We start from the raw sequence: 26242 nt of genomic DNA on the forward strand, positions 1-26242 counted from the left end.
AACAGCACACACAATGTAGGCACAACATGTATGCTTTAAATTAATTTGAATTAAAAAGTAAACAAAAGTTAAGAAAATAACCTACAGTTTTCCATGTTTTGAGGACATTGCAGCTTTTAAATATATTTCATGTGTTACATTTATTCTGAAGTGAAGTATTAAAAATTTTAAATTTTTTTTAAATGAACAAAGATCCAAATTTATACTTTCAGTGTATCCAGCCTGATCTCCCAAGAAAACATAAGCATTTTTTTGTTTTGTCAGTTCAGAGGCTAATTCATAATAATTACTGCGAATAAAAAACAAATGAGTCGGTCAAATGTTTTATTCTACAATAAACTACAATGGAAACATTTATTTTCACTTTTGTGGAAGACTCTTTCCATCCGTTACATGGTGCCGTTAAGGGCGTACATGCCAAAGCATGCTTGTTGCCCCTCCCGTCCTCCTTGACGGCCCATCCTCATATTGCATACGGGCCTGAGCATGCTTACATCATCAATGATGCGCTGTTCAGTAAGCACTTTCGCTCAGCACAGTGGAGATTTCTTTAGTAATATTGTTTTAGTGGTTTGATATGTTGTGACACGCTGTCAAATATTTCACCGAGCAGATCAGCCACTGTTGACGCTCATAAACAATCATAAAGTCCTCGTGGTGCAGCAATTAGGAGGGTTTCTGAAGGTGCAGCTGTTGTGCAATGAGGGGTTTGCGTCTTTAATAATCTACGATAGTTTGCGTTCATTAAACAGTAAGAATGATTAATTAATCCATATCAAACAGTCCCTTAAAAGTCACATCTCGTCGTCAGTTTCAGGCTCAGGCTCGCTTTGCACTCACACTACAAGAGTACCACGCCAAAACCCAAGTGAACCGCGCTCTGGCAAACGTCTTCCAACCGGGCAAGGGCTGGCCAAGTGAACCATGCCTGAGCCCAATTCAGAGCACTCACACTTCTTAAATAATTCGGGAAAGGGGCCTGGGCACGGTTCGGATAGCATAGTGTGAGTACGCCCTGAGTTACTTCCATTTTGCAGACAGTATATAGTCCTCTTAGCAAAAAATTACAAGACGACGTTTATTTCCACTGCCATTGGTTTTTTAAATAGGGTCTTAAATGAATAATGAAAGTGTAATAGGTTTTGAGTGTGTGAGCCTCTGTCTAGAGACCGTTTTCTAACCCCATGTGGGGATATAGACAGTAAAGTTTATTAAATAGAATTTAATTTACACTTAAAAAGGCTCACAGTGGCTTCTATGGCTGCTAGTTTATTAGAATGGATGATTTTGTTTTATTTGACTTGCTGGATGGAAAGGGTGCTTTATTTGCGAATGCTTTGTGCAATATTCTGGTTTTGTGCATAAATCGAATTCACGTCTTTGGATGAAAACCTAGCCAGTGTCCAAACATTTTTTAGTATTTAGACTGAAACCCTACAGTGACCACCTTTCATCAGCAGAAAGTCTTGAAAGGAGCATGTTGCGCGGACAAAAAACAGAAAGTTTAATTTAATTGGGTCCGACAGGAAAACATAATTTTTGTCCTCAAACAAAGAAAAAACTTAACCCAAACTAGGTAAAGAATTAAAACATGGACGTGAAGAGACAAGATTTGAGTGATGTTTTCTGCAGAAGGAGCTTGGTCTTTTATTAAATGAAATTGCAATATAGAGTGAACATAAATGTTTCCACTAGAGTTTGTCCACAAAGTTTTACAATGATACCCATCCTGCTTTATTTAGAATGCTTTTGTTAATGTATGTGTAAATAAATGAGTTTGTAAGTCTGCAGGTACCTGAGAATCCTGGCGGACACTTGCAGATGAACCCGGAAGCAAGTCTGGGATTGTATCTAGCTGTAAACAGGGGCTCAGTACCGTAAAGTGTTTTCCAAGAAAGCTCCATGCAAATGCCTTCATTCACACAGGGATTGCTTTCACATTCACTGACGTCTACCTCACAGTTACGCCCTTCAAACCCTGGAACAACACAAATATGACAGAAAGCCTCATGATGCTGTGGTATACGCACATCAATATACACAATTTTTGTGACACTACAACAATGATTACTGTTTTTACATTAATGTGAAGATAGGTTTAGGCTAGGGGTATAGATGTTAATAAAACACAATGTAATGAATCATTTAATGTATAATATAAATAATTCTTGTTAACTTTGAGCCAGAGCAGTATTCCTTCTACACACTAAAAAGGATGTTTGTTCAAACTACTCATTTTAAATGAGCTGAAACAACACAGTTCTTAAGTTTTTTTGGGGACAACTTAATTGTTTTATGTGTAATTGACTAAAATTTGTAAAAACTAATAAGTTAATTTAATTCTTTCATGTTGTACCAATAAAATCGATTAAGTTACCTTAATTATTTTTATAAATGTAAGTGGATTGAACATAAAACAATTAAGTTGTTCAAAAATAAAACGTAAGAACTGACATCTGTAGTTGGAATAAAACAAAGAAAATACTATGGGAGTCAATGGTAGTCTCCCCCCAAGATTTCTTTGTGTTCTACAGAAGAAATAATCTCCCAAGTGGAGCATGAGTAACCCTTTACTTTTTTGAATGATTTGTAACTTTAAGGGGATTTCTGAAATTAAAGATTGAGAGACCCCACCCATTGACTTGTGTCCTCTGTAGTGGACATTGTGTTTTCATGAATTTTTTTAGAATTTTTTGAGCTACTCTGTCAAGTCCTGTTGTACTGTTCAGAGGACATCCCGGGCTTTCTGGTGATATGTCATTTGATTGGCTGGCATGCTAGGAACCACTTCTTACACTTCATCCAAAATGGCCGACATAAAAAAAGCACATTTCATGAAGAGGAGAGAAGTATGTAAACTTTAACTTTTTAAAAGTTTTTTTTTTACTATTATTATTAGATATATATGTTTATTAAAGTGTCAGGAACAATATATTTAGCTTTCAAAGCAGTTAACTTGTTTGTGTTTCAAAATATCATCCTTTTTAAAATGTCCACTATAGTGGACAACAGGAACATCTTAATGTAATTAGTGACTGCATGTTGTAGGAGGCAGAACTGAAGCAGAGATGATAAGATAGTTGAGGGGGACTCTGACAAAGTTTGACAATCAGAGAATTAGAGACAATTAGTGAATGACAATCAGTTTTAAATCACTTTTATTTTAAATTTATTTTGAATTAACATCACTTCTTCTTTTTTTTTGGCTCTCTCAGACTAAGCTGTTTCAGGAAATTAAAAATAAAAGGAAAAAATGGCTTTTGTTTAATTTTTGTTACATTAATATTGGATTAATATCCCTTTACAGCCACATCCTGGACAGCTTTGTTGTCTGAGTTTGGCGGTCGTTTCAAACTAAAATGGTCCCGTGGTCCACTACAGTGGGCATGCTGTAAAATTAAAAATAAAAACAAAATGTAAAAACTCTAAATAAAACTTTTTTTAAGCCAAAGGATGTAGGGAATCACAGAAAAAAATGGGTCTCAGGAGGATATTAGCCTACATAAACATTTTTAATCAGATGTTACCAGATACATTTCCAAATCCAATCCATCAATTCCGTTTAATGCAAAATCATACTTTAACTTGATATACAAGTCATTCTGCGAGTCACCTGGCCAGCAGTTGCAGGTGTAGTTCTCCTGTTGATTCTCACAGAGGGCGCTGTTGAGGCAGGGTTGAGACCAGCAGGGCGGAGGCGGGATCTCACAGTCAACACCAGTGAAGTTAGCAGTCTGTGAGCAGTCACAGCGGTAGCTACAACATATAGGCTATACTATTTATACATGCATGCATATTTCACTACCAAAATTATCTTACATTTGCTGTGTTATTATATTACAATAGGTGAAGCTAATGAGAACACATTCCAGCAATGAAAAACACTATATGAATTAACCTATTTTAGAATCATTAAGATGGTTACTGCAGTTTATTTAAGCAGTGTGTTAAGCACTGGTTGGCTACTGAACAGTGACTAACTGATCTAACTTGTAGTTAACCTAGTTAAGGCCTTAAAACGGCACTAAGCTGAAAACTAGTACCTTGCAAAATTATTAGAAATATATTATGTACTATTATTATGGTAAAGACTAAAGAAATTAGTTATCAGAGATGAGTTATTAAAACTTGTGTTTTTAAAAATTGTGTTGAAATATCTTCTCTCCATTATAACACTTTGGAAATATTTAATAAACATATACAGTAAATCAATTATTACAGTATGGTATACAGCATATTTTATGATTTAATTATATTTGTTTACATTTTAAAAAGCTGTCATGAACAAGGACATATTTACAAATATACCTCTACCAAATTATATGACCAAAGAATGACAACATTTTTATGTTACTTTAACTTATTTTATTAAATGAATTGGGTTTCAACTTGTTTTTTTTTTTTTTTAGTCATACAAAGTTTAACCTAATATTTTTATTCAGTTTGACAGAGTTGAGAGATGAAAAGATGAACGAACAAAAAAAATTTCAAGCAGCAAGAGTTTATATATAGTTCTGTCTGATTCTCGAATCTGATTGGCTGATAGCAGCGTGATAGGTCTTAATAATAATTCGAGAATCAGACAGAACTATATATAAACTCTTGCTGCTTGAAATTCTTTTGTTCTTTTTTTATTTTTTTTTATCACATTTAACAATATACAGTTAAAGTCAGATTTATTAGTCCCCCACCCCCCCTTTGAAAGTGTTTTTCTTTTACAAATAATTTCTGAATTGTGTTTAATAGAGCAAGGAAATTTTCACAGTATGTCAGAAAATATTTTTTCTTCTTATTTGTTTTATTTTGGCTGAAATAAAAGCAGTTCTTAATTTTTTAAAAACCATTTTAAGGTCAATATTATTAGCCCCTTTAAGCTATATATTTTTTTCGATAGTCTACAGAATAAACCACCGTTATACATAGTCTACAGAATAAACCACCGTTATACAATAACTTGCCTAATTACACTATCCTACCTAGTTAATCTAATTAACCTAGTTAAGCCTTTAAATGTCACTTTAAGAAGTGTCTTGAAAAATATCTAGTCAAATATTATGTACTGTCATCATGGCAAAGATAAAATAAATCAGTAATTAGAAATGAGGGCTAATAATTCAGGGGGTTTAATATTTCTGACTTTAACTGTATAGCAACATATTTCATTTTAGAAAACATTCATAATATTTTGGAACAGTAAATAATTAAAATAAATCATTGACTTCTGCTATCTTCAACTTCGAAAGCACGGTTTTCTTTACAACACATAACAAAACACCTTAGGAACGTTATAACAGAACATTTTAGCGGTTTTAAAACCTTGACTTTGTCCGAACCGCTGTAAACCTTGAAACAGGTTCTCATCCCATGCCTATGTATACATTTGTGTATGTATGTGATATGTTTTCTTATTTTTCATGTGCCTAATTAGTGTATAATTGTGTTTTCCTGATACTTTAGAGTGTGGTTTTATGGTTTTGTTATATGTATATATATATATATATATATATATATATATATATATATATATATATATATATATATATATATATATATATATATTTGTCTGACCTAAGATGAACTAAATGAAACAAAAGAACAGTAGAAATTAATTGAATTTTTCATTTCCACTAAGTAAACCTTGAGCGAAAATAAAATGGCAGCATGGAAATATATCCTACCTATTGATTTCATCCACACACAGAGCCCCGTTTTGGCATGGCTGGTCACGGCACTCGTCGATGTTGATTTCACAGCTCTCGCCCTGGAAACCCGCCAGGCATGTGCACGTGAAGCCATTGATGTGGTCATGGCAACTGGCGCCGTGGAGACAGGGCTGTGACTGACACTCATCAATCTCCAGCTCACAGCTGCTACCTGCAACATCACAGACAGCGGTGCTGAGCGCAAAACATGCCAATCCGAGATCTCGGCATGGCTTATTACACATGCCATCTGGACAGACCTCATCCCGGATCAAACAGACTCAAACTGGAAGCTCGCAGTCAGCCTTTAGGGTTATTGATATGCTGCCCACAGCCTTTCCTGCACTTGATCAGCAGTGTTTTTAAAGCAGATTTGAACACATCGTGTGTGTGTGTTAACAGTGTTTTGTTGTTACATGAGGAAGTTCAGAAGTTCCATTACACACGGTTTTGCTTTATAGTGCAGTTGGTCGCAAACACCTAGATTAAAGAGATGAATTCTTCCTTAACATTTACACAAACGTTTATGAATTTCTTTCTTCTGATTAAAACAAGAGATTCTGGAGATTGTTGGAAAAAATCAGCCCCTGACATTCATGGTATAAGCTATGGAAGTCAATAGCTGTGTCTTCTAACATTCTTCAGGGATAAAAAAACTCACCTATTTAAACTTAGGTTTTAAAGCAGTGGAGGATGAGTAACTAATGACAGAATTTTCATTTTGGGTGAATTAGTACTTTAAAATCTTTTTTGTGTGTGGATTCTTTCAGCTAAAAGATTGATATCTTGTTTTGTTGTTGTTGTTTTTTACACTTACTAAAACTATATCTCTAGATTTGAGTACTAATTCTGGTGTAACATAAGCTTCTCAAACAGTGTGTCTATAAACACGAAGTGTATATCAACAACTTACTGCATATACTGTACAGTTGAAGTCAGAATTACCAGCCCCCCTGTTTATTTTTTTCCCAATTTCTGTTTAACTGAGAGATTTCTTCAGCACATTTCTAAACAAAATATTTTTAATAACTCATTTCAAAAACTAATTTATTTTATTTTTGCCATGATGACAGTAAATAACATTTGACTAGATATTTTTTAAGACACTTCTATACAGCTGAAAGTGACATTTAAAGGCTCAACTAGGTTAATTAGGTTAACTAGAAACGTTAGGGTAATTAGGCAAGGTATTGTATAACGATGGTTTAATCTGTAGACTCTCGAATATATATATAGCTTGAAGGGGCTAATAATTTAGACCTTTAAATGTTTTTATTTTTATTATTATTATTTTTTTTATCAAAAACAGCTTTCATTCTAGCCGAAATAAAGTAAGACTTTCTCCAGAAGAAAAAAATATTATCAGACATGATGTGAAAATTTCCTTGCTTTGTTAAACATCATTTAAGAAATATGTATATAAAAAAGAAAAAAAAAATCAAAGGGGACTAATCTTTATCTCAAAAAATGTTTGGGAAATAATGATGAAATCTTCAGTAGCATGAATCTTAACAGAACTTGACTTAAAAAAAAAAACCTTGAACTATTACATAAAATGTGTTTATAGACCACAAAACCATGTCCTACGTGCACATTTGAAGGGTTTATTGGTTTGTTAGAATATAACAATATTTGGCTTGGAGATCCAACGATTTGTTAACTTTGAACCTGAGGTAAATATCTGTTTAGTGTTGCACTGCTGAGAACATTAATAGTGTTTTTTTTTTCCTCTTCTGGAACCTGATCTTTATTTAATCTTAACCCTTTGACTGCCCCTCTACCAATGATTGACCATACTTTTACTGTTTTAAATAATTACTGTTAAAATAATGTAAAGAATGACTGTTTTAAATAATGGTTTACACACACAGCAAACATGATTGCTTCTACACTAAATTTGGATTTTAATGAAAAACAAAAAAACAAAAACAAGAAAACAAGAGAATCTGAAAAATTTTATGAAATACTTCAAAAAATAAAGCTTTAGTATTCAAAAATGTTATTTTATTTTAGGTATTTTAGGTATGCTTTTAAATAAATTGGTCTTACACGTCATATGATTTAATTCCAGTACTTTTACCATAAACCGACATATCTACCATTTGGTAGAGGTTGATATTTTAGAAATTATGGGATGTGTTAAACAAAAATGCATTGTGGGTGTTAACTAGTGACATTAAGTGTTAAGAAATGCAATCCAAACATTTTTTTTGGTGGGGTAGGTAAATTTTTTTTAAAAAGGTTATGGATTTTTGGCATAAAAATCTATCATTTGGCTCATACAACGTATTTTTAAGACTCTTCAAAGATGTTAAATTATTAAGATTTTTAAGAATTTGTAAATTTTGTGGTCACAAATGAAAACTCTAATTGGCTATTTAAACCACATCTTTACGTTTCCAACAGCAAATGTCAGAGCTCTAGGGTTGTTGGCGTGCTGGGTTTTTCTCCAAAATTGTAATATCATCTTTCAGCCACACGATGGCAGTGGCTACATTGGCCACTAGTTGAGACGATTCACATGACAGTCGCCATCAGGTTATTTAACTTGTAGGCTAGAAATAAATATAACCCCCTCTTATAAAAAGATCTCCCTTTGAAATAACGATGAAATAATTAGTCTCATTTAAAAAGTAAAACTATTAAATAAACGCGACAACTGCTTTTCTGAATTAGTTATTTTTCATCATCCTTTACAGGCCTGTTGCTAGCCTGGTGTAAGGGTGGGTCTTTTTTCTTAAAATGTGGGCCTTTTTGCAGTTTTTATTTTTTTTTGCCACATTTTCTGTTTAATTTTGAGGTTTAAATACCTTTTAAGAATTAGTTTTTGCTGGATTACCTTCAGATGGTCATTAACCACATTTTTTGATGTCCCAAAACATTTCCTAAAGATTTAGAAGAAAAAAATATGAGAATAACGCTTATATTTCAAATACAAATGTATTAGATCATGTATCATTAGAGGGCGACGCAGTGGTGCAGTAGGTATGCTGTCGCCTCAATGCAATTAGGTCTCTGGTTTGGGCCTCGGCTGGGTCAGTTGGTGTTTCTGTGTGGAGTCTGCATGTTCTCCCTGTATTCGCGTGTGTTTCCTCCAGGTTCTCCTGTTTTCCCCACAGTCCAAAGACGTGGTACAGGTGAATTGGGGTAGCTAAATTGTCCGTATATGAGTGTGAATGAGTGTGTATGGATGTTTTCCTGAGATGGGTTGCAGCTGGAAGGGCATCCGCAGCGTAAAACATATGCTGTTAAATTGGCAGTTTATTCCGCTGTAGCGAACCCAGATTAATAAAAAGACTAAGCCGAAGAGTAAATGAATGAATGACTATTAGAAATAAGAATGCTGTTCAAGCTTTAAATTAAAAACTAGACTACTGTCATTTATTAGATAAACACAAACTGGCCAGCACATTCTGTCCTCAGTCACTGAAGCAACAGCTAAAAGAAGATTCTGCTTGATCTTAAAGCCTTCTCCGAAGGTTATTTTCACAGTTTATTATGAAATAGCAGTCCAAATAGGACAAATGAGCTCAAGTATGTGATTCTGGAGTGGACCTTTGTTAGTGAGGGGTGGGTCTTTTGAACCACCAAACCCCCCTGGCTATGGGCCTGCTTATATATATATATATATATATATATATATATATATATATATATATATATATATATATATATATATATATATATATATATATATATATATATATCAGACAGTCTGTCTATTTATCAATCTTTATCAAATTAAACTGCTGAAAAATAAATTGTGACCATAGACCACAAAACCAGTCATTAGTGTAAATCTGAGATACAACTATTTGATGACCTGGAATATGAATAATCACCCTTAAAGTTGTCTACTCATGAAACATGGTCTTAATATCCTAATGATTTTGGCATAAAAGAATACAATATATTTTTGGCTATTGACAAAATACATCCGTCCAACATAAGACAGGAATTTGAACTCTAATTATCTATTAAAACTGCATCTTTACGTTTCCAACAATAAATGTCAGAAGTCTTTGATCAAACAATGCTGGCTTTTTCCCTATATGTAAAATCATCCTTCAGCCACAAGATGGCAGCGGCTACATTAGCCAGTGGTTGAGACGATTCAGATGGCAGGCAGGCTGTGTTGGAAATCCCGCACATAACCTTTTTCAGAATTCCCTGCAAAAGTTTGCAAATAGAGTCCACTTAATAGAGAGAATGAAAACTATAGTGAGTGAATTTAGACACTAAGAGCACTTTTGCAAAGCTTGTGCGTACTGATTAATAACAACAGCATCTAAAACCATGCAAAATGGCAGCTCCAGTAACGATTAGCATTTCTTGAACTGTTATGGAAAATAGCATATACACTTTAATTAAACAATTTTATAATCAGTTAAAAAGAAATATGTCACTTGTTAAACCAGAAGTGTGGAAAATGGAGGGATGGAGGATGATTCGGCTCTGGACTAAATTAAACCTAATTTTAAAGCTGCCGTAAGATGAGGTTTAGTTTTCTTTTATATCAAAATTCTCTTCAGGACCAAACATTGACCCCCCACCCCCCACCCCGCAAAACCAGCTGTACTTTTAATGGCATTTGATAACTCTGTCTCCTATTTCAGGAACTTTATTAACATAAGTGTACAATGAATGGGTGAATGCATAAACAAATATTTTAAATCACTGAATGGATTAAAATTTGGCAATAATCAGAGGCAACTAACGAATCTATTTCCAAAAAAGTTGAAGCACCCGATCCACCTAATAAAGACCTTCAGACTTATTTGAAAATGTGTACATGTTGGAGAAGGGTTGGAACTAAACTCTGTTGGACTGTGGCCCAAACTCAGCAGTGCAGTTTGACACGTCTGGTCAAACAGGTGAGTGGCACTTGGCAGCAAAGCATGAGACCCCCCTTTTCTCTCTCTCCCTCACTTCACCTACCCATGTATCCAGGCCTGCAGAGACAGATGTAGTGCCCGATCTTGTCCACACAGGTGGCTCCGTTTCTACAGGGCCTCGACACACATTCATTCACCTCAATCTCGCAGAGCTGGCCCTGGAATCCTGGCACGCAGAAGCAAGTGGGCCCATTCCTTCTGCTGCGGCAGATGGCGCGGTTTCTGCAGGGGTTAGGAGAGCAGTGGTCCACCTCTTTTTCGCAAGATCTTCCAGTGTAACCCTCCTGACAGATGCATGCGTACCCTGGGCTCTGGTCTCGCACTGCCAGACAGTGGGCACTGTCCCCACAATGCCCCTGAGCGCAGAGCTGGGCACTGGAAAGACAGTCCTGCCCCAGCAAGCCGGAGTCACACTGGCAAACTAGTTCCCCTGGGTGGGCGCCGGTGGGTTGACATGTCACATTGCCCTGGCAGATGGACAGTTGGCAGAACGTACTGGAAGAATCACAACGCGTGCTGGGAAAGACTGGCACAGTCGTCTGACACTGGCACAGGAAATCAGACAGGGCTTCCCTGCACTCTGACTGGTGTTGGCAAGGGTTGTCCAGGCAGAGTGTTGAGGTCTTGAGTAGTGTTACACCTACAAGGATAAAAACATGGACATTTAGACATTTGTTTAACATTCTGCTCCCATAAAAAGGAAGAGCATGCAGCATAGTTATACTCTTAAAGGGAAAGTTCACCCAAAAATGAACATTCTTACCATTTATTCGCACTCAGTTAGATATAAAGTGTTAAGCATGAAAGAAAATATGCTGAAGAATGCTAAAATGCTTTCCAACATTCTTCATAATGTCTTTTTTTTTTTTTTAAACAAGAAAGAAACTCAAACAGGTTTGAAAAAGGGGAGGGTTATTAAATAATGTCAGAATTATCTATCCCTTTAAAGGTCCCATGAAATTAAAATAACATTTGTAGATGGTAGTATCAGTATTACTAGAATATCTACTGTATAAGCGAGTGTGCTCTAGAACAGGGGTTCCCAAGCTTTTCAGCCTGCGACCCCCGAAATAGCAATGTCAGTGACTCGCGACCCCCATTTTTCAAGGTGGTTATACTGTAAATATATTAATGTTGCAGACACATCTATAGGCATATATAAACATGAGCATACTGACAACAAAAACTGCAACAGTCTATAACCATATATTGTTTTTTTTATAGTAATTTATAATTTAATTACATTTTAATCTAAAAATTAAAGGCTGATGGCTGATTTTTATTTGTATGTTGTTGTTTCTTTATCGCAACGATTAACTATCTTCTGTGGGTTATGAAAAAAAATGGTACTTTAAATAGTTTAATAACATTTATTTTAGTTTTGGAAATCACCAAGTGACCCCTTGTCATTGTCCTCTGACCCCCACTTTGAGAACCACTGTTCTAGAACAGAGACAAAATTTGTGTTTAGGAGATATAAAACATATATGTAAAGCCTTTATTTTGTTACTTCCACCTAAATGGTATTATTTACATCACCTCTTACTACAGATTCTCTTCAAATCATGACCAATCAAATGCTCTCTAGTGTCTGACATACCCCACTCCCTTCAAGATGAGAGCTCTTGAGCTCAACCACTCTAAGCGGTGATTAAAGAAAATGCTATTGCTGTTTTTTTTTGTTTGTTTTTTTTTTTAAGGAGAGGGGCTACAACATGTCCCGCCCTCTATTTGTGTTGTGGTTTAGATTACATCAAATATGGAATAAAACACATATTTTGAAGCATTTTATGGGACATTTAAAAGGCTTTAAAAGTAATACCATAGACAATCAATTCTGGGTTCTCCAAACTTTCCATGAACAGTTCTTGAAAGAACCCCTTTTAGTGTTAAAAACATTTTAATAATCTCAAGAAATTATTTTTACTAAACAAAAGTTTTTTTTTTTATCCATGTTAAAGGTTCTTTACGCAACACTTTCTTATGATGGCATTAACTCTTGCAAAATAAAAAAAAGGTAACAAATTGACTTATGCTGAATTATTTCAAGTCATGTCAACTCTGGAGGATATGCTCCACACCAGTTCCAAACTGTATGCCAACCTTTTTCATCAGAACTGATTAATGTTTTGTTAACTCTTCAACTGTAACAACTGAACATACTCTGATCAAAGTTGAAATGATTGCCTAGACCCCATAACCCTATTTGTTATTTATTTGCTTTATTTTATTTACTCTTTTATTTTCAGTTTTATTATTGGAGTTATGTCGAGGCAGTGGCGCAGTAGGTAGTGCTGTCGCCTCACAGCAAGAAGGTCGCTAGTTCGAACCTTGGCTCAGTTGGTGTTTCTGTGTGGAGTCTGCCTGCCTTCACATGGGTTTCCTCCGGGTTTCCCCCACAGTCAAAAGACATGCGGTACAGGTGAATTGGGTAGACTAAATTGTCCCTAGCGTTTGAGTGTGTGTGAGAAAGTGTGTGTGGATGTTTCCCAGAGATGGGTTGCGGCTGGAAGGGCATCCGTTGCGTAAAAACTTCCTGGATAAGTTGGCAGTTCATTCCGCTGTGGCAACCCCGGATTAATAAAGAGACTAAGACAACAAGAAAATGAATGAATTAATGTATTGGAGTTATTTATTTATACAATTTGGTTTTCTTTGTATAGTTTTTTTATTTATTATGTAAAAAAAGCTTTATATAATACTATATATATATATATATATATATATATATATATATATATATATATATATATATATATATATATATATATATATATATATATATATATATATATATAACTTAACTAGGTCAATTAGGTTATCTAGGCAGGTTAGGGTAGTTAGGAAAGTTATTGTAGAGCTTAAAGGGGCTAATAATTTTGACCTTAAAATGATTAAAAAAAAATTTTAATTCTAGCAAAATAAAACAAGTAAGAATTTCTTCAGAAGAAAAATTATTATCAGACATACTGTGAAAATTCCCTTGTTCTATTAAACATCATTTGAAAAAAATTCAAAGGGGTCTAAAAATTCTGAATTCAACTTGTATACATATATAATGTAAAGGGGTACTTCCTCTTTCGAGATTTCCTTTCACATAATACAACATTTTTATCATACAATTTTGTCATTAAGTGGTTGTTTTTAACCCACTACATTCAATAGAAAAAATTACATTACAGCTCATCAGTAGTCACATATGTTGTGCCTCACTGTCATTGTAAAATGCCCTTCAAAAAGTCAGAACAAAAGGCTACTGAGCTTTAGATGAATCAGCTAATGAGCCAAATGGACTTCAGAGCAAGTCAAACATCAGGTCATGGAGGCTTGGGCCTGTATTGTCCTAAAATAGCTTCTAAGAACAAGCAGTGATACTTCTATTGGTGTATTGGTGTCATTGTGGGATTTGCGCAAAGATTTGAAAATCAAATCCCACATACAATCATAGTTATCCATTCTGGGCTGTTGCACATGAAGGTACACTTTATTAAATGTAAATGTAATTTCTTTGCAGCTATTTTAGAAGCTATTATGATCTTGTGCTGCGTTGTGTATATTGCTATGGGGAATATGAGCTTTGAGCACCCATAATCAGATCATGGGGTTTATGTGACTGCATGGGATTAACCCATTAGTCTTATCTACTAAGCATAGCTTTGTTTGCTAGACCCCTTTAATGAGAGCACAGCAATGATCACTACCATACGTTTGTACAAAAGCCATACACTAAAATGACATCCAGTTTATGAGCAAAAACACTTTTACCAGGCATATTTAGTTCAAGGATCATTTGTCAACACAAAAAGACCTTTTTGAGTTTCCTTTTTTTTCTGTTGAACACAAAAGAAGATATGTTGACAACTTTTGGAAACTGGTAACCACTGACATTGGAAAAACACATGCAATGTCAATGGCTACCAGTATTCAACATTCTTCAAAGTATCTTCTTTTGTGTTCAACAGAGAGATGAAGCTCAAAGAGGTTTGGAACAAGTGGTGGGTGGTGAGTAAATAATGGCAGAATTTTCCTATTTGGGTGAACTGTCCATTTAAGACAGTGGTTCTCAAACGTTTTTCATCAAGTACCACCTCAGAAAAAAATTGTCTCTCCAAGTACCACCAAAATGAGAAGTATTGAAATACAGTAGCGTAGTAGGCCCAGTGAAGCAGCTACAACTCTGCACATTAAAAAAAACCGTGGCAGATTAGCCTTAAATATAGGCTATATGGCATATTATATAATAAATTTTAAAATATATGTAGCATGTACATGACATATTTCATTCCTCTGTATACCACTAGAAGGAAGCCCGCGTACCACTAGTGGTACACGTACCACAGATTGAGAACCACTGCTTTAAGTGAAGTTGCTATCTTTTAAACCTTTAGATTGTTCTCTACTGTATATGTTGAAATGAAGTAATATAGGTCAAAATATGTTGTTTTGTTTCCACATGAATCAGACTGTTACACTTTATGATTATTATTTCACCCATATTTTGGCACTTTGCATTCGTAATCGTTGTTTTATAGCACTTTATAGCATCTGTTTTTATGTATAATGTCACTTGGTAAATTTCATTGCCTTGAGAAATGCTCATCCATACTTTTTTTTTTTCACTTTTCTGTAGACACAGGGTGATGAATATACTTGCTCAACTGGAGCCTTTGTTCAACACTACATTGACAAAACAATCAGATTGATTACGTCATCATTGGTTAAATAATTGTTATAGATTGACATTTACAGAAGCTTTTCTCCAAAGTGAGTAACATTGCACTTTAAAGGGATTATGTGTTTTTAAATAAACACTCCACTTTTTAGTTTTGAAACGGGCTAATTTTACAATTCCCCTTAAAGTTAAACAGCTGAGTTTTACCATTTTTGAATCCATTCACTTGATCTTTGACAGGAGTCATTTTAGCTTAACTTAGCATATATCATTGAATCAGATTAGATCATTAGCATGTAATTAAAAAAATTAAAAGTTTTCAATAATTTTCCTATTTAAAGTTTGACTCTTCTATAGTTACATTGTGCACTACAGAAAATGAAAAGTGGCTATTTTCCATGTCGATATGACTACTAACTTTACACTCATATTGATAAAGGATCATTGATGTATTGTGGTTGTACCAGGCACAATGATATTATGCAGGACTGTTAACTAGCTGGTGATTGTTTTAGACACTACATAAAAATCAATGCACCTGCTGCAGGCATCACTATACAGCAGGGTGTCATACTCGGTTCCTGAGTTTAGTTTCAACCCTGCTTCAAGACACATACTTGTAGGATTCAAACAAGCCTGAAAGACTCAATTAGTTTGATCTGGTGTGTTTAATTAGGGTTAAAGCTAAACTGCAGCCCTCCAGGAATGTGAAACCGGCCCTATACAGCCAATAGTAATTTTCCATTTTCGATTGTCTTAGTACAGGATGTAACTGCAGTCAAGATTAAATAGGAACTCTTAGGTAACTCTTACCTAAATAGGAATAGGTCTTGGAGAGCTGGTGTCCTGCAGATTTTAGCTTCAACTTGCCTCAAAACACCTGCATTGATATTTCAAAACTTAATGCTGTGTTCACACTAGAGTTTGTGCAGGTGAAATTCTGTTGGCACTGAGAAATGGGCGAATTAAACTATATAATTAGACATTTAAAAAACCAAGCAATTGGTCCATGTTTTAAATTTCTGTCCAAAGAGGTCATGTTTTGATCTTCGGTTGGTCTCACACAGTCATGTGATGCAATTTCGCAGGTCAGAGTTCACCAAGCTTCAACTTTCCATCGCAGCGAACTGCGAAACTTATCACATGAGCTTGCGTTTCCGGTCTGATGCAGTGGAAATCTATGGGGAGAAAAGTGCACTGTGACCATAGCTTAAGCTTGATTAGCTAGACCAGGTACATTTAGGGTTGGAACTAAACTTTGCAGGACACTGGCCCTCCACGACTGAATTTGAGCACCCCTGGCTGTCTCATAAAAATGGTTAAGAAAGAGGGGATTAAAGTCAAAAACCTGACTTCAATGAGCCGAACTGGCTTCATAACAGCAAGTTGAAGATCATTTGATCTAACTAATCTGAGTTCAGTTTAAATAATCTAGAACTGCTCATGCATGTTACTGTCCCTGAAGGTTGAGCATAGATGCATCGATTATGTTGTGTGCTACCATGGCAAATTCGAGAAATAAAAGAGCTTTGAAATGAGACCGCGTTTGCTTTAAACATTTAATAATTTAAACATAATAATCAAAAACTATGGCTAACAATAAAGCAAGAGAGAAGCTGACATGAAATTGCACATCGTCTTAATTAAAAAATAGACCATTATCTAGGCCCATTAACGTTTAATTAACTATTTGTCGCAATACATGAAATTGTGCTTGACGGCGCGCACATGCTAGAGAGAGGGCTAGAGGGAATGCCCACTTACTGCCAATTGTTGCTTGCAAGGAGTAGTTTTACTGCATTGCAGGCTCACTGCAACCTACAAAATGTGCTTAACTTCAGCACATTAAAGTTAAAATGGCAAGAGCCGTCCACGCACAAGCGGTGGAATTTTTAATTTGCTGCCAACACCGGCTGCAGAATGTTTCTTTCCCTTTAACAAGTGTTTTTCCCGTGCCTAGTGAGGCTACTGCTTGGCCCGGATCTATCACCTGATTATTCCACTCAAGGTTAGCAGCTTTAAAGTCATTCTTTAAGAAATGTATTACGTCTTTATATCAGTCAGTGATTTCTTATGCTTATATATTTTGGTTATAAAATTTTGTAATTCATATACTACAAATAGCAAAGTACACCCCTCACAGATCAATATTTTAAATTCTTATTTTCTACACAATGCTTTATAATAATATGTTTGTGCATATACATTAGATTAGGCAGTGCCAAAGCAAAATTTGGAACTAATCTAACAAAACAAATAAACTGAAGATCTCAATCCCACAATTAGTACACCTAAATGAATATGTTGGCGGAAAATATCAAGTAAAAAATCAATAAAAAGAAGAAAAAAAAACATCATAAACGTTTAAAAATGATTCAAAATGTTGTAGTTTGTATGTTTTGTTTGCAATAACTTATTTGAATAAAAAGTATATATTGATCTATTCTTACAGATGTTTGGTGTATATCTATTTACTAATAAGTGACTAAAGTTTTAATCATTATTAAGAGGTTTAGTTAAATAAAATGGCATCAAATTACAGCAGTTGAATATTAACAATTTGAATTTGACTTGAGAGTTAACCTGCCTCGGACCAGGCTAGTTTTCCAGCATAAGTTTCTATTGTAACTGAGTTTAAACTATCGTAAATTTGATTTATGAAAGTGAATCCGCCATTAATAAACCTGACTGGCCCAAATAAGCCTAGCTTATTCTCTAAGCTTGGTTTATGGAACAGCCCTTTGGTCTACACTAAATTAATTATTTATGCTAATCTAAGCTGCTTCAGCCAGACCCAGACCCATTGAATGAATTTAAAAAATGGTAAAACCCAACTGTGTAATTCTAAGTGACTTGTAAAATTAGCCTTTTCCAAAAAAAAAAAGTGGTCCGTTGCTTTAAACCTTTAGCTTCTTTTTTTTCAATTGAATACAAAAAAGATATTCTGAAGAATGCTGGTTGCTGGGACCCTTTGACTTTTATAGTAAGAAAAAATACTATTGAAGTCAATAGGTGCAAGCTACCAGCATTTTACTAAATAATTTTTTTGTGCTCAACCTCAAATAGGTTTTGAACAAGTAAAGAGGTAAGTGAATGATTTTTTGGGTTGAACTGTAACTTTAAGACATGTTTATCATAGGAGATGTATTTTGGTGAATGGACTTCCCGATTGGAAAGACAGAAATCTCTCATTGTGAACTGAAGTCTTGACAGCGAGTATTGTCCAGTAAGTAACTGAGAGGGCCTGTTTTAATTTTGGGTAAACTAATCCTCAGACCTACACATTTTAGATTAAAGTGTCAGTTTTTGCACATACCTGACTGGTCACATCTACAGAGCGCATGGCCTGCACAGCTTTAGATAAAGCACATGTATCAAAGCCCCCTTCCTGTATTCAGCAGGTCATTCTTGGAAATGCCAGAGGAAACAATGCTCTGTTATCTATCCAAAAAAATGGCTTAACCTCTGTGACAGCCCTATTCACGCTGCTCGCTGCGCAAGGACGTTTGCAAACTTTGGAGTCTCAACAAAGCATCAAATTATGTCCCCATAGCAACCAATTCCACACTTCCAGCTTGCCTTTGGCAGAGATTGCTATGGTAACCGGCAATAGACATAAGTCAGTCATTAAGGGGGTGTCTAGAAGCCCTATTCAACCCCGCCAGCCTGCAATGTCTTTTTATTACAGACTACGCATTGAAACAAAGGCTGATAGCGCAGGCAATCACGAGCTTGATTTGGCAGGATTGGCCCTGTTTAAATTCAGTGTCGATAGAGAGAAAATGCTTCTACGTATATTGGCTAATGAGCTTGTTTGTTGAATTCAAAAGTCTTTAAAGGGATAGTTCACCCAAAAATTAAAACATGCTGTTAATGTACTGATTTTCAGACCATCAAAGTGGTAAGATATTGGTGTCATTTAATTCATATAGCCTAATGCAAGTCAATAGCTACTGGCACTTTGAAAGTCAAATATCAAATTCAAGCATTGAAAAAAAAAACGAATAGTCAACAGCTAATTTCACGGTAATTCTACACTGTAAATCCCAACTTTATTAAATGAAATGATAGTAGTTAACTCAAAAGGTCACATTTTACAATAAGGCTCATTAGATAATGTTATTTAATGCATTTACTAACATGAACAAACAATGAACAATACATTTACTACGGTATTTGTTCATGTTATTTAACATTAGTTAATGAAATTACAGTTGTTCATTGTTAGTTCATGTTAACTCACGGTGCATTAACTAATGTCAACAAGCATGGACTTGGATGTTAATAATGCTTTAGTAAATGTTCAATTATGATTAATAAATGTGTTGCTCATGATTAGTTCATGATAGTAAATGCATTAAATAATGAACCTTATTGTAAAGTGTTACCACTCAAAATTGACAAATTGGGTTTTACAGTGTATATATGATGAGTTTAGATGCCAAAACCTCTAAAGGCTATCTAATATTTTCTTCTAAAATTAGCATTTTTCTCAGCCTCCAGAGTGTAGGCTTAGTAATTTAGCTTTTATAGTGTCTAATAAGTTATTTACATCGTCTTTAAAGTGAAATAACTGAACATAAACATAGGAGGCTGATAAAAAAAAATAGTCATGTTAGGAAAACATTTCAGATGGCATTTAGTGGTTTTTGCGTCTGAACTCTTCATATGTTTCTTCAGATGAACATAAAAGAAGATACTTAGAAGAATATTGGTAAGGTTTTTGGTCCCTGTTGACTCCTATGGTTAGTGTGATTTCACCAAGGGCATGTTCCTGAATGAACATTCATTCATTCATACATTCTTTTTCAGCTTAATCCCTTTCTTAATGCAGGGACACCACAGCAGAATGAACCGCCAACTTATCCAGCACGTTTTTACCCATCTCTGTGAAACATCCACACACCCTCATTTACAGGGCAATTTAGCCTACCCAATTCACCTATACTGCATGGACTTTGGACTGCGGGGAAAACTCGCACGAATGCAGGGAGTACATGCAAACTCCACACAGAAATGCCAACTGACCCAGCCGAGGACCTTCTTGCTGTGAGACGACAGCACTACCTACTGTGCCACTGCGTTATCTATTGAATGAACATTCCGATTGGCCATTTTGTGCTTCTTATTGTTATCCAACTTTTATTCCCCTCTGATTTTGAAATAATTTACAGTTATGTTTGGGTTTGGGGGTAGGGATAGGTATGGATTACATTTTCAAACAAAAATGATGTTCTAGTATCCACACATAGATGTTAATCCAGGATTGTGTCCTACTTGGCAAAATCACATCCACCTGACTTCCATATAATACCTATTATGGAAGCCAGTGTTGACCTTCAACTTTTTGGTTACAAACATTCTTCAAGTCAAGTCAATGGTGAGTGCATTTGTATTCTTGCATGAAATCCTGGCTCCTGACAATACACAGAGTTGTATTGAGTCAAAACAGTCAACCTGTATTGAAACTGTTAGTCTGGAGTTTAAGCTTCTTGTCAAGTCTTCTTGCCAAACTTACAAGTAAAGACCTATGCACAATTTGATGATTTTATTGACATTTATCATCAATGTTTAAAGCTTTGACTTAACAAATGCAGATGTAAAAGCATCATTAGGGCTGGGCGATTAATCGAAAAACGACATTCATTATCTATAATTGATAGCTTTTCCAGGTCAGTTCTTTTTAGGCAATGTGTTTTTTAATTTCAGTTTTTCAATGTTGATGTTCAATAAATACTCACAGATAGATAGCGTAGATAGTGTGTGTTGAATTTATTACATTTATTTTTTAAAAATTAAATGGTGTTTTAATTAATTATATTAAAATCAAGCAAAACACTCTTCATTAAAAAATCTGTCACTTGTAATATGTGAGCATAATTACTGTACAAAACCTGTCAGTAAACTATGAGGGCATAACATTAATTAAATAAACAAAAGAATAGTTTATTAATCGTAATTGAGTTTAAAAGTTCAATTAATCGAGATTTATGTTTTAAGGCCAAACCGCCCAGCCCTAAGTGTCATTAATATTTTAATTTTTTTTTTAGTTTTATGATTGAGATTAATGCTTTTGTTCACTTTTTGTGAATTTGATTGCAGATCAAATTGGATTCAATGGTGAATTTCATTTTCTTTTATGGTTTGTAACTTTTCCCTACAAACTTTTGACCGTGTGTTTGTGAGTTGTATGTGCAGGAGGTAAAAAGTGGAAAAGCTTATGCGACAAATAAGGGAAAAAAGCGTGAGGGTGACTACTACTTCTGTAAAAAAATATGTGTGTCAGAAGCATAAAATTGTGCAGCATCACCTTGTGTACCGGTGAATTTTTTTTTTAATAGGTGCCATATCTATAGTCAGTGATTTAGGTACATTTACTCTGCTCAATACCAGTGAACATTGATTAAGTGAGGATACCAAAAATGACAAAAAAAAATTCTGATGACAAGCGCAAGCTAAAACTGTCAAGGTGTGCACAAGAATTAACCTGACACTTTATTTAAAACGTTTTTATAGAACACAGCAGAGTTTCCCAACTCTGTTCATGAAGGCACACCAACTGTACATATTTTGGATGTCTCCCTTATCTGATGTACTCATTTAAGATTTTGGAGTCTCTTTTAATGTCCTGATGAGTAGATTCAGGAGGGTTTGAATAGAAAGAGATTGAAAATGAGTACTGTTTGTGTGTCTTCATAAGAGGGTTAAGAAACACTGGATTACAGAAACCATTACAAGCCCATATAAGTAAATTAGATGAGCAGTACCACACACATCCACCTTCTCGATTGTAAACAAAGAGCTTTCTCTCATGCATACATCATCAAGTGACGAGAAGCTCATGTTCCAAACTGTTGCTAGTTTAGCTTCATAAGACCTACACAAGTATTAACTTCATGTTGGCTGTACGTTTGACTTTTAACACTTTAGTAGCTGCTAACTTGTACATTATGAATCTCCAAGGACCACAGTTTGAGCTAAAGACATTAATAAATTAAATCTGTAAGCTTCGTCTCTTATTTATCAGGGGTCACCACTGTAGAATGAACCACCACCTATTCTGGCATATGTTTTACACAGCGGATGCCCTTCCAGCCACAACCCAGTACTGGGAAACACCCACACACTCTCAAATTCACACACACTCACATACACTACGGCCAATTCTTGTTTACCCAAATTCATCTGTGCCACATGTCTTTGGACTGTGGGGGAAACCGGAGCACCCAGAGGAAACCAACATGGGGAAAATATGCAAACTCTATACAGAAATGTAAACTGGCCCGGCCTGGACTCGAACAAGCAACCTTTGTGCTATGAGGGGGAAGTGTAACCACTGAGCCACCGTGCCACCCCAAGCTAAAGCCATTTAAACATAAATAAATTGTTGCACATTTTGGATGGCAAATTTTCTTTTCTGGGGGAACTAAACCTTTAATTTTTGAGCATAGAATTTCTTCTACTTTTAAAGGGTTAGTGCACCCAAAAAAGAAAAAAGGTATGTTATTAATTGCTTACCCTCAAGTTGTTCCAAACCCCTGAGATCTTCGTTCATCTTTAACTACTAATTAAGATATTATAATAGTTTTTATATTTTAGTCCACTATTATGTTTTGGATGAAATCCTGGAGCTCTCTCATCCTCCATAAACAGCAATGGTGCAGAAAATAAACTAAAAAACATTGTAAAATCATTCCATGTGTCTTTAATGTTTCAACTGTAATCATTTAGATCTTTAAAAACACCTTTTTTGTCCCAAAAGACTTTAAAAAAACGATGTTTGACTATATCTTCAGATTGGAGCGTGTATTTAGTACAGGCATTGTATTTAGTACTGACAGTGTTTGTTGTGCTTAGGCATGGGGCAATAACCGTTTTCAACCACGATTTGGAAAAGTCAAGGTTTTAAAACTATCCAAATTTGCTGCTACACCGATCCTAAGGCACTGGATGTGTACGATTTTCATTAATTTAATTAATTTTTTTAGGACAACAGTATCTTCAGCAGAAAAGATATCCAATGATGTTGTTTTAAATTGTAAAGAAATCTGTGTTTTTGACACTGATGAAGGCAGCAGAAATCAATAATTCCCTTGAATTATTCAGCCCGCCATGGTAACTGTTACAAAATATTTTAAATGTTCCTCAAAATAAAATATATTATGATCAAAGGGGAAAAAGTTTTTGTTTTTACCCAGACATTTAAAATGATATATTTTAGAGTAGTAATCACAACACTGTCAAACTGTGATATTTTTATCCATGGTTATCATATCGTCAGAAGCTTATACCGGCCATGCTACTGACTCTAAGGCACAGGGTAGATTCTGCTCTACTCCATGACTTTGTGGCTGTTCATCAACACGATGACAAGGTTTGTGTGAGCCTGGGTCGACCATGACTCGTTATTATATGTATATATAATTCCGCTGTAATCTCTGGCTGTGTATTTCAAACATGGCAGGCATTTTGTTTTCATTCTGGCTTGTTGCGCAAGCGAATGATGTATCTCTGTAAACCAATAGCGTTCAGCTGTGGGTCTAGCTCCACCTTTTTGTACCTTTTCTCGTGTTTGGTACCCTTTCGAAAGGGTGGCGAAAAAGTGGTACGGTACGATCGGTTCGGTTTGGTTCGGTACGCCTTATGAACCGTACCAAACCGAACCGTACCACTCTGTGGAAACAGACCATAATGGCAATACATTGTATTACCTGTAGCAATTCTGACCTGTCATTAAAGAGAATAAATAATAAAAGTAAAAAATAAAGCAATTTTTCACTAAAGTCCCTGAATGTTTTTTATTTCCTTTTCTGGACTTTGAACAAGACAGATCCATTGCTGAGGATGAGAGAGCTCCCGGATTTCATATTCTCATTTGTGTTTCACAGCTGAACAAATATCTCAGGAGGATTGGAATGACATCAAGGTGAGAACTTAATTTCATTTTTGAGTGAACTAACCCTAAATCAAACATCTAATGCATGTCAGCCTGTTTGCCATTTGGTTTTTAGGATCAAACTTGTGCACTTTTGGGGGGGATTCTGTAAGATCAGCTTACAGGACCAGTCTAGACCAATTCTCAGCATGACTCCGTGCAAATTATCCCAAAAACACAATTACTGGACGTCCAACCATATGTTCATATTAACAGCTCTCTGCAGATACACACAATATCCAACTCAAATGCAATGCAACACCAAAAATGCACAGATATAACAGCCCGGGCCGCTTGTGATGAAAGCAAAGCAATCCTTTTAAATGTGTCCGAGTCTAGAGAATGAAAAGAGCAGCTCTGTTTCCAAGTGTCTTTGATGCAAAGCCTTTTATGTTCTTAAGTGCCACTGCGGATGATGCGTCCATGGGTTATGATACCTCTGACCACACACACACACACACAACCATTTCAAAGCAAAAAGGAATAATATCAACTATCCGGTAGTCCTTTTCATCCATAAAAGAACTACATTTGCATTTCATAAATATACACACTCACACACAAGTAGTATATATCATCATAAAGTGTTAAAAACATAAAAAATTGTTCAAATAAAAACCAAATTTACTTAAACTCTAAAAGTAAAATAATAATAAATACAGTAATTAATAAAAATGAAATCTCTACACTATATAATTCAACAAGTGGACTAACAATTACATCACACTGCATAAAAGCAACAGGCTGGTCCACTTACTTTCTGTCCATTGCAGCAGAACAAACAAGACACAAGCCACCAATCTGAGCCACACTGAACCCCAAACCGCTAGATCCATATCCATAGTTAGATGTCATTGTGATAGTTGGCAAGCTGACATGATGACGGTGTGTGTACTCCTCCAGTGTGTGTGTGTGTGTGTCTCTGTCTGTGGCTCTGAGTCTTAGCACGCTCTCATTGACATACGCACCAATGAGCCGCAACTCTCTGTATCCTCAATACAAAGAGGCCTCTGGGGATTGGTGAAGACTTGAACAGGGAGCGAGGCCATCAGGCATGCTGTCTGAATAATAATTAGCGGGTGATGATTACGTTGGATTTTAAATGAGGGATAAAATGCTAGCAAGCAGTACTTTTCACCCACTTGTAATCACGGCCTTCCATCCACTACAGACTGATGACTTTTGTCAAATAGCTCTTAAAGTTAATTTGATGCAAAAGAGATGGCTCGTGCCATCTGCCAGGATTCATGGGTAAAATGTGCACAGCTTTTCGTTTAGTTGAAACACCTTGCTGAGCACCAAGCCGAATGGGTAATTTAATTAATTTTGTTTGTTCATTTAATTATTTATTATATTTTTTGAACATAGGTCTAATACAAGATGCATAAAATTGAAATTACAAAAAAAAAAATTTACCTTTACTGTTGTGCTTTAAATAACTTTATGAAAATATGATACATAACTATTGTAATAATGAATGTCCTGTGGAAATCAAGGTAAAATGTATTATTATTTTGTTCAAAAGATTTTTTTCATAAATACGACACTTTATAATGTAATTTAGTTTTGAACTTAAATAAAAAATTGCAAACTTATATCGAGATTTTTTTTTTTTTTACCTATTTTGGATTGTAACAAACAGAAGAAGAAAACATTAATAGGCAATTTCTATACAATCCATTAATATAAACTTCAAAAACCACATGAACAAATATAATAATATTTAATAAATACTATAGTGTTTTGAACCATACTAAAGTACTTTAGCCTATTTTAGTAATTACAACACTTTTTAATGAATAATCATACAGCAAACTGTAGTGTAGCATAGTGAACTGATAAACTGCAATAAATACTGTAGTATACCTTAATTTTACTAAGGTAAACTGTGGTGTATTGAATTTTACTATTTTCTATTGAAAACTAAATTTGTTGACTATAAATATTGTGTTAGCATAGCAACTTACCATAGTACTTCACTTTAGTATGGTTTAAAACACTATAGTATTTGCTATAAGTTACTATACTATTTTTAGGT

General features: G+C 35.1%; 1 protein-coding gene across 3 annotated transcripts in view; it reads right to left on the reverse strand.

Annotated features, from left to right (window-relative positions):
- Positions 1-25120, reverse strand: part of crb1 (crumbs cell polarity complex component 1) — a 55533-nt gene extending 30413 nt beyond the window's left edge. For 2 of the 3 annotated variants that reach the window (XR_012397416.1, XM_068216320.1), the window contains exons 1-5: positions 24962-25120; positions 10637-11237; positions 5679-5870; positions 3614-3756; positions 1796-1978 (exon numbers count right to left, since the gene is read on the reverse strand). Coding sequence is in view for 2 of the 3 variants with exons in the window: in XM_068216320.1 (XP_068072421.1) it covers positions 1796-1978; positions 3614-3756; positions 5679-5870; positions 10637-11237; positions 24962-25046 (1204 nt within the window). In the remaining variant the exon portion in view is untranslated. 3 annotated transcript variants of the gene reach the window in all.
- Positions 25121-26242: the final 1122 nt, after the last annotated feature.

The sequence above is a fragment of the Danio rerio genome, chromosome 22 (genome assembly GCF_049306965.1).
Source record: "Danio rerio strain Tuebingen ecotype United States chromosome 22, GRCz12tu, whole genome shotgun sequence".
In the NCBI taxonomy this organism is placed as follows: domain Eukaryota; kingdom Metazoa; phylum Chordata; class Actinopteri; order Cypriniformes; family Danionidae; genus Danio; species Danio rerio.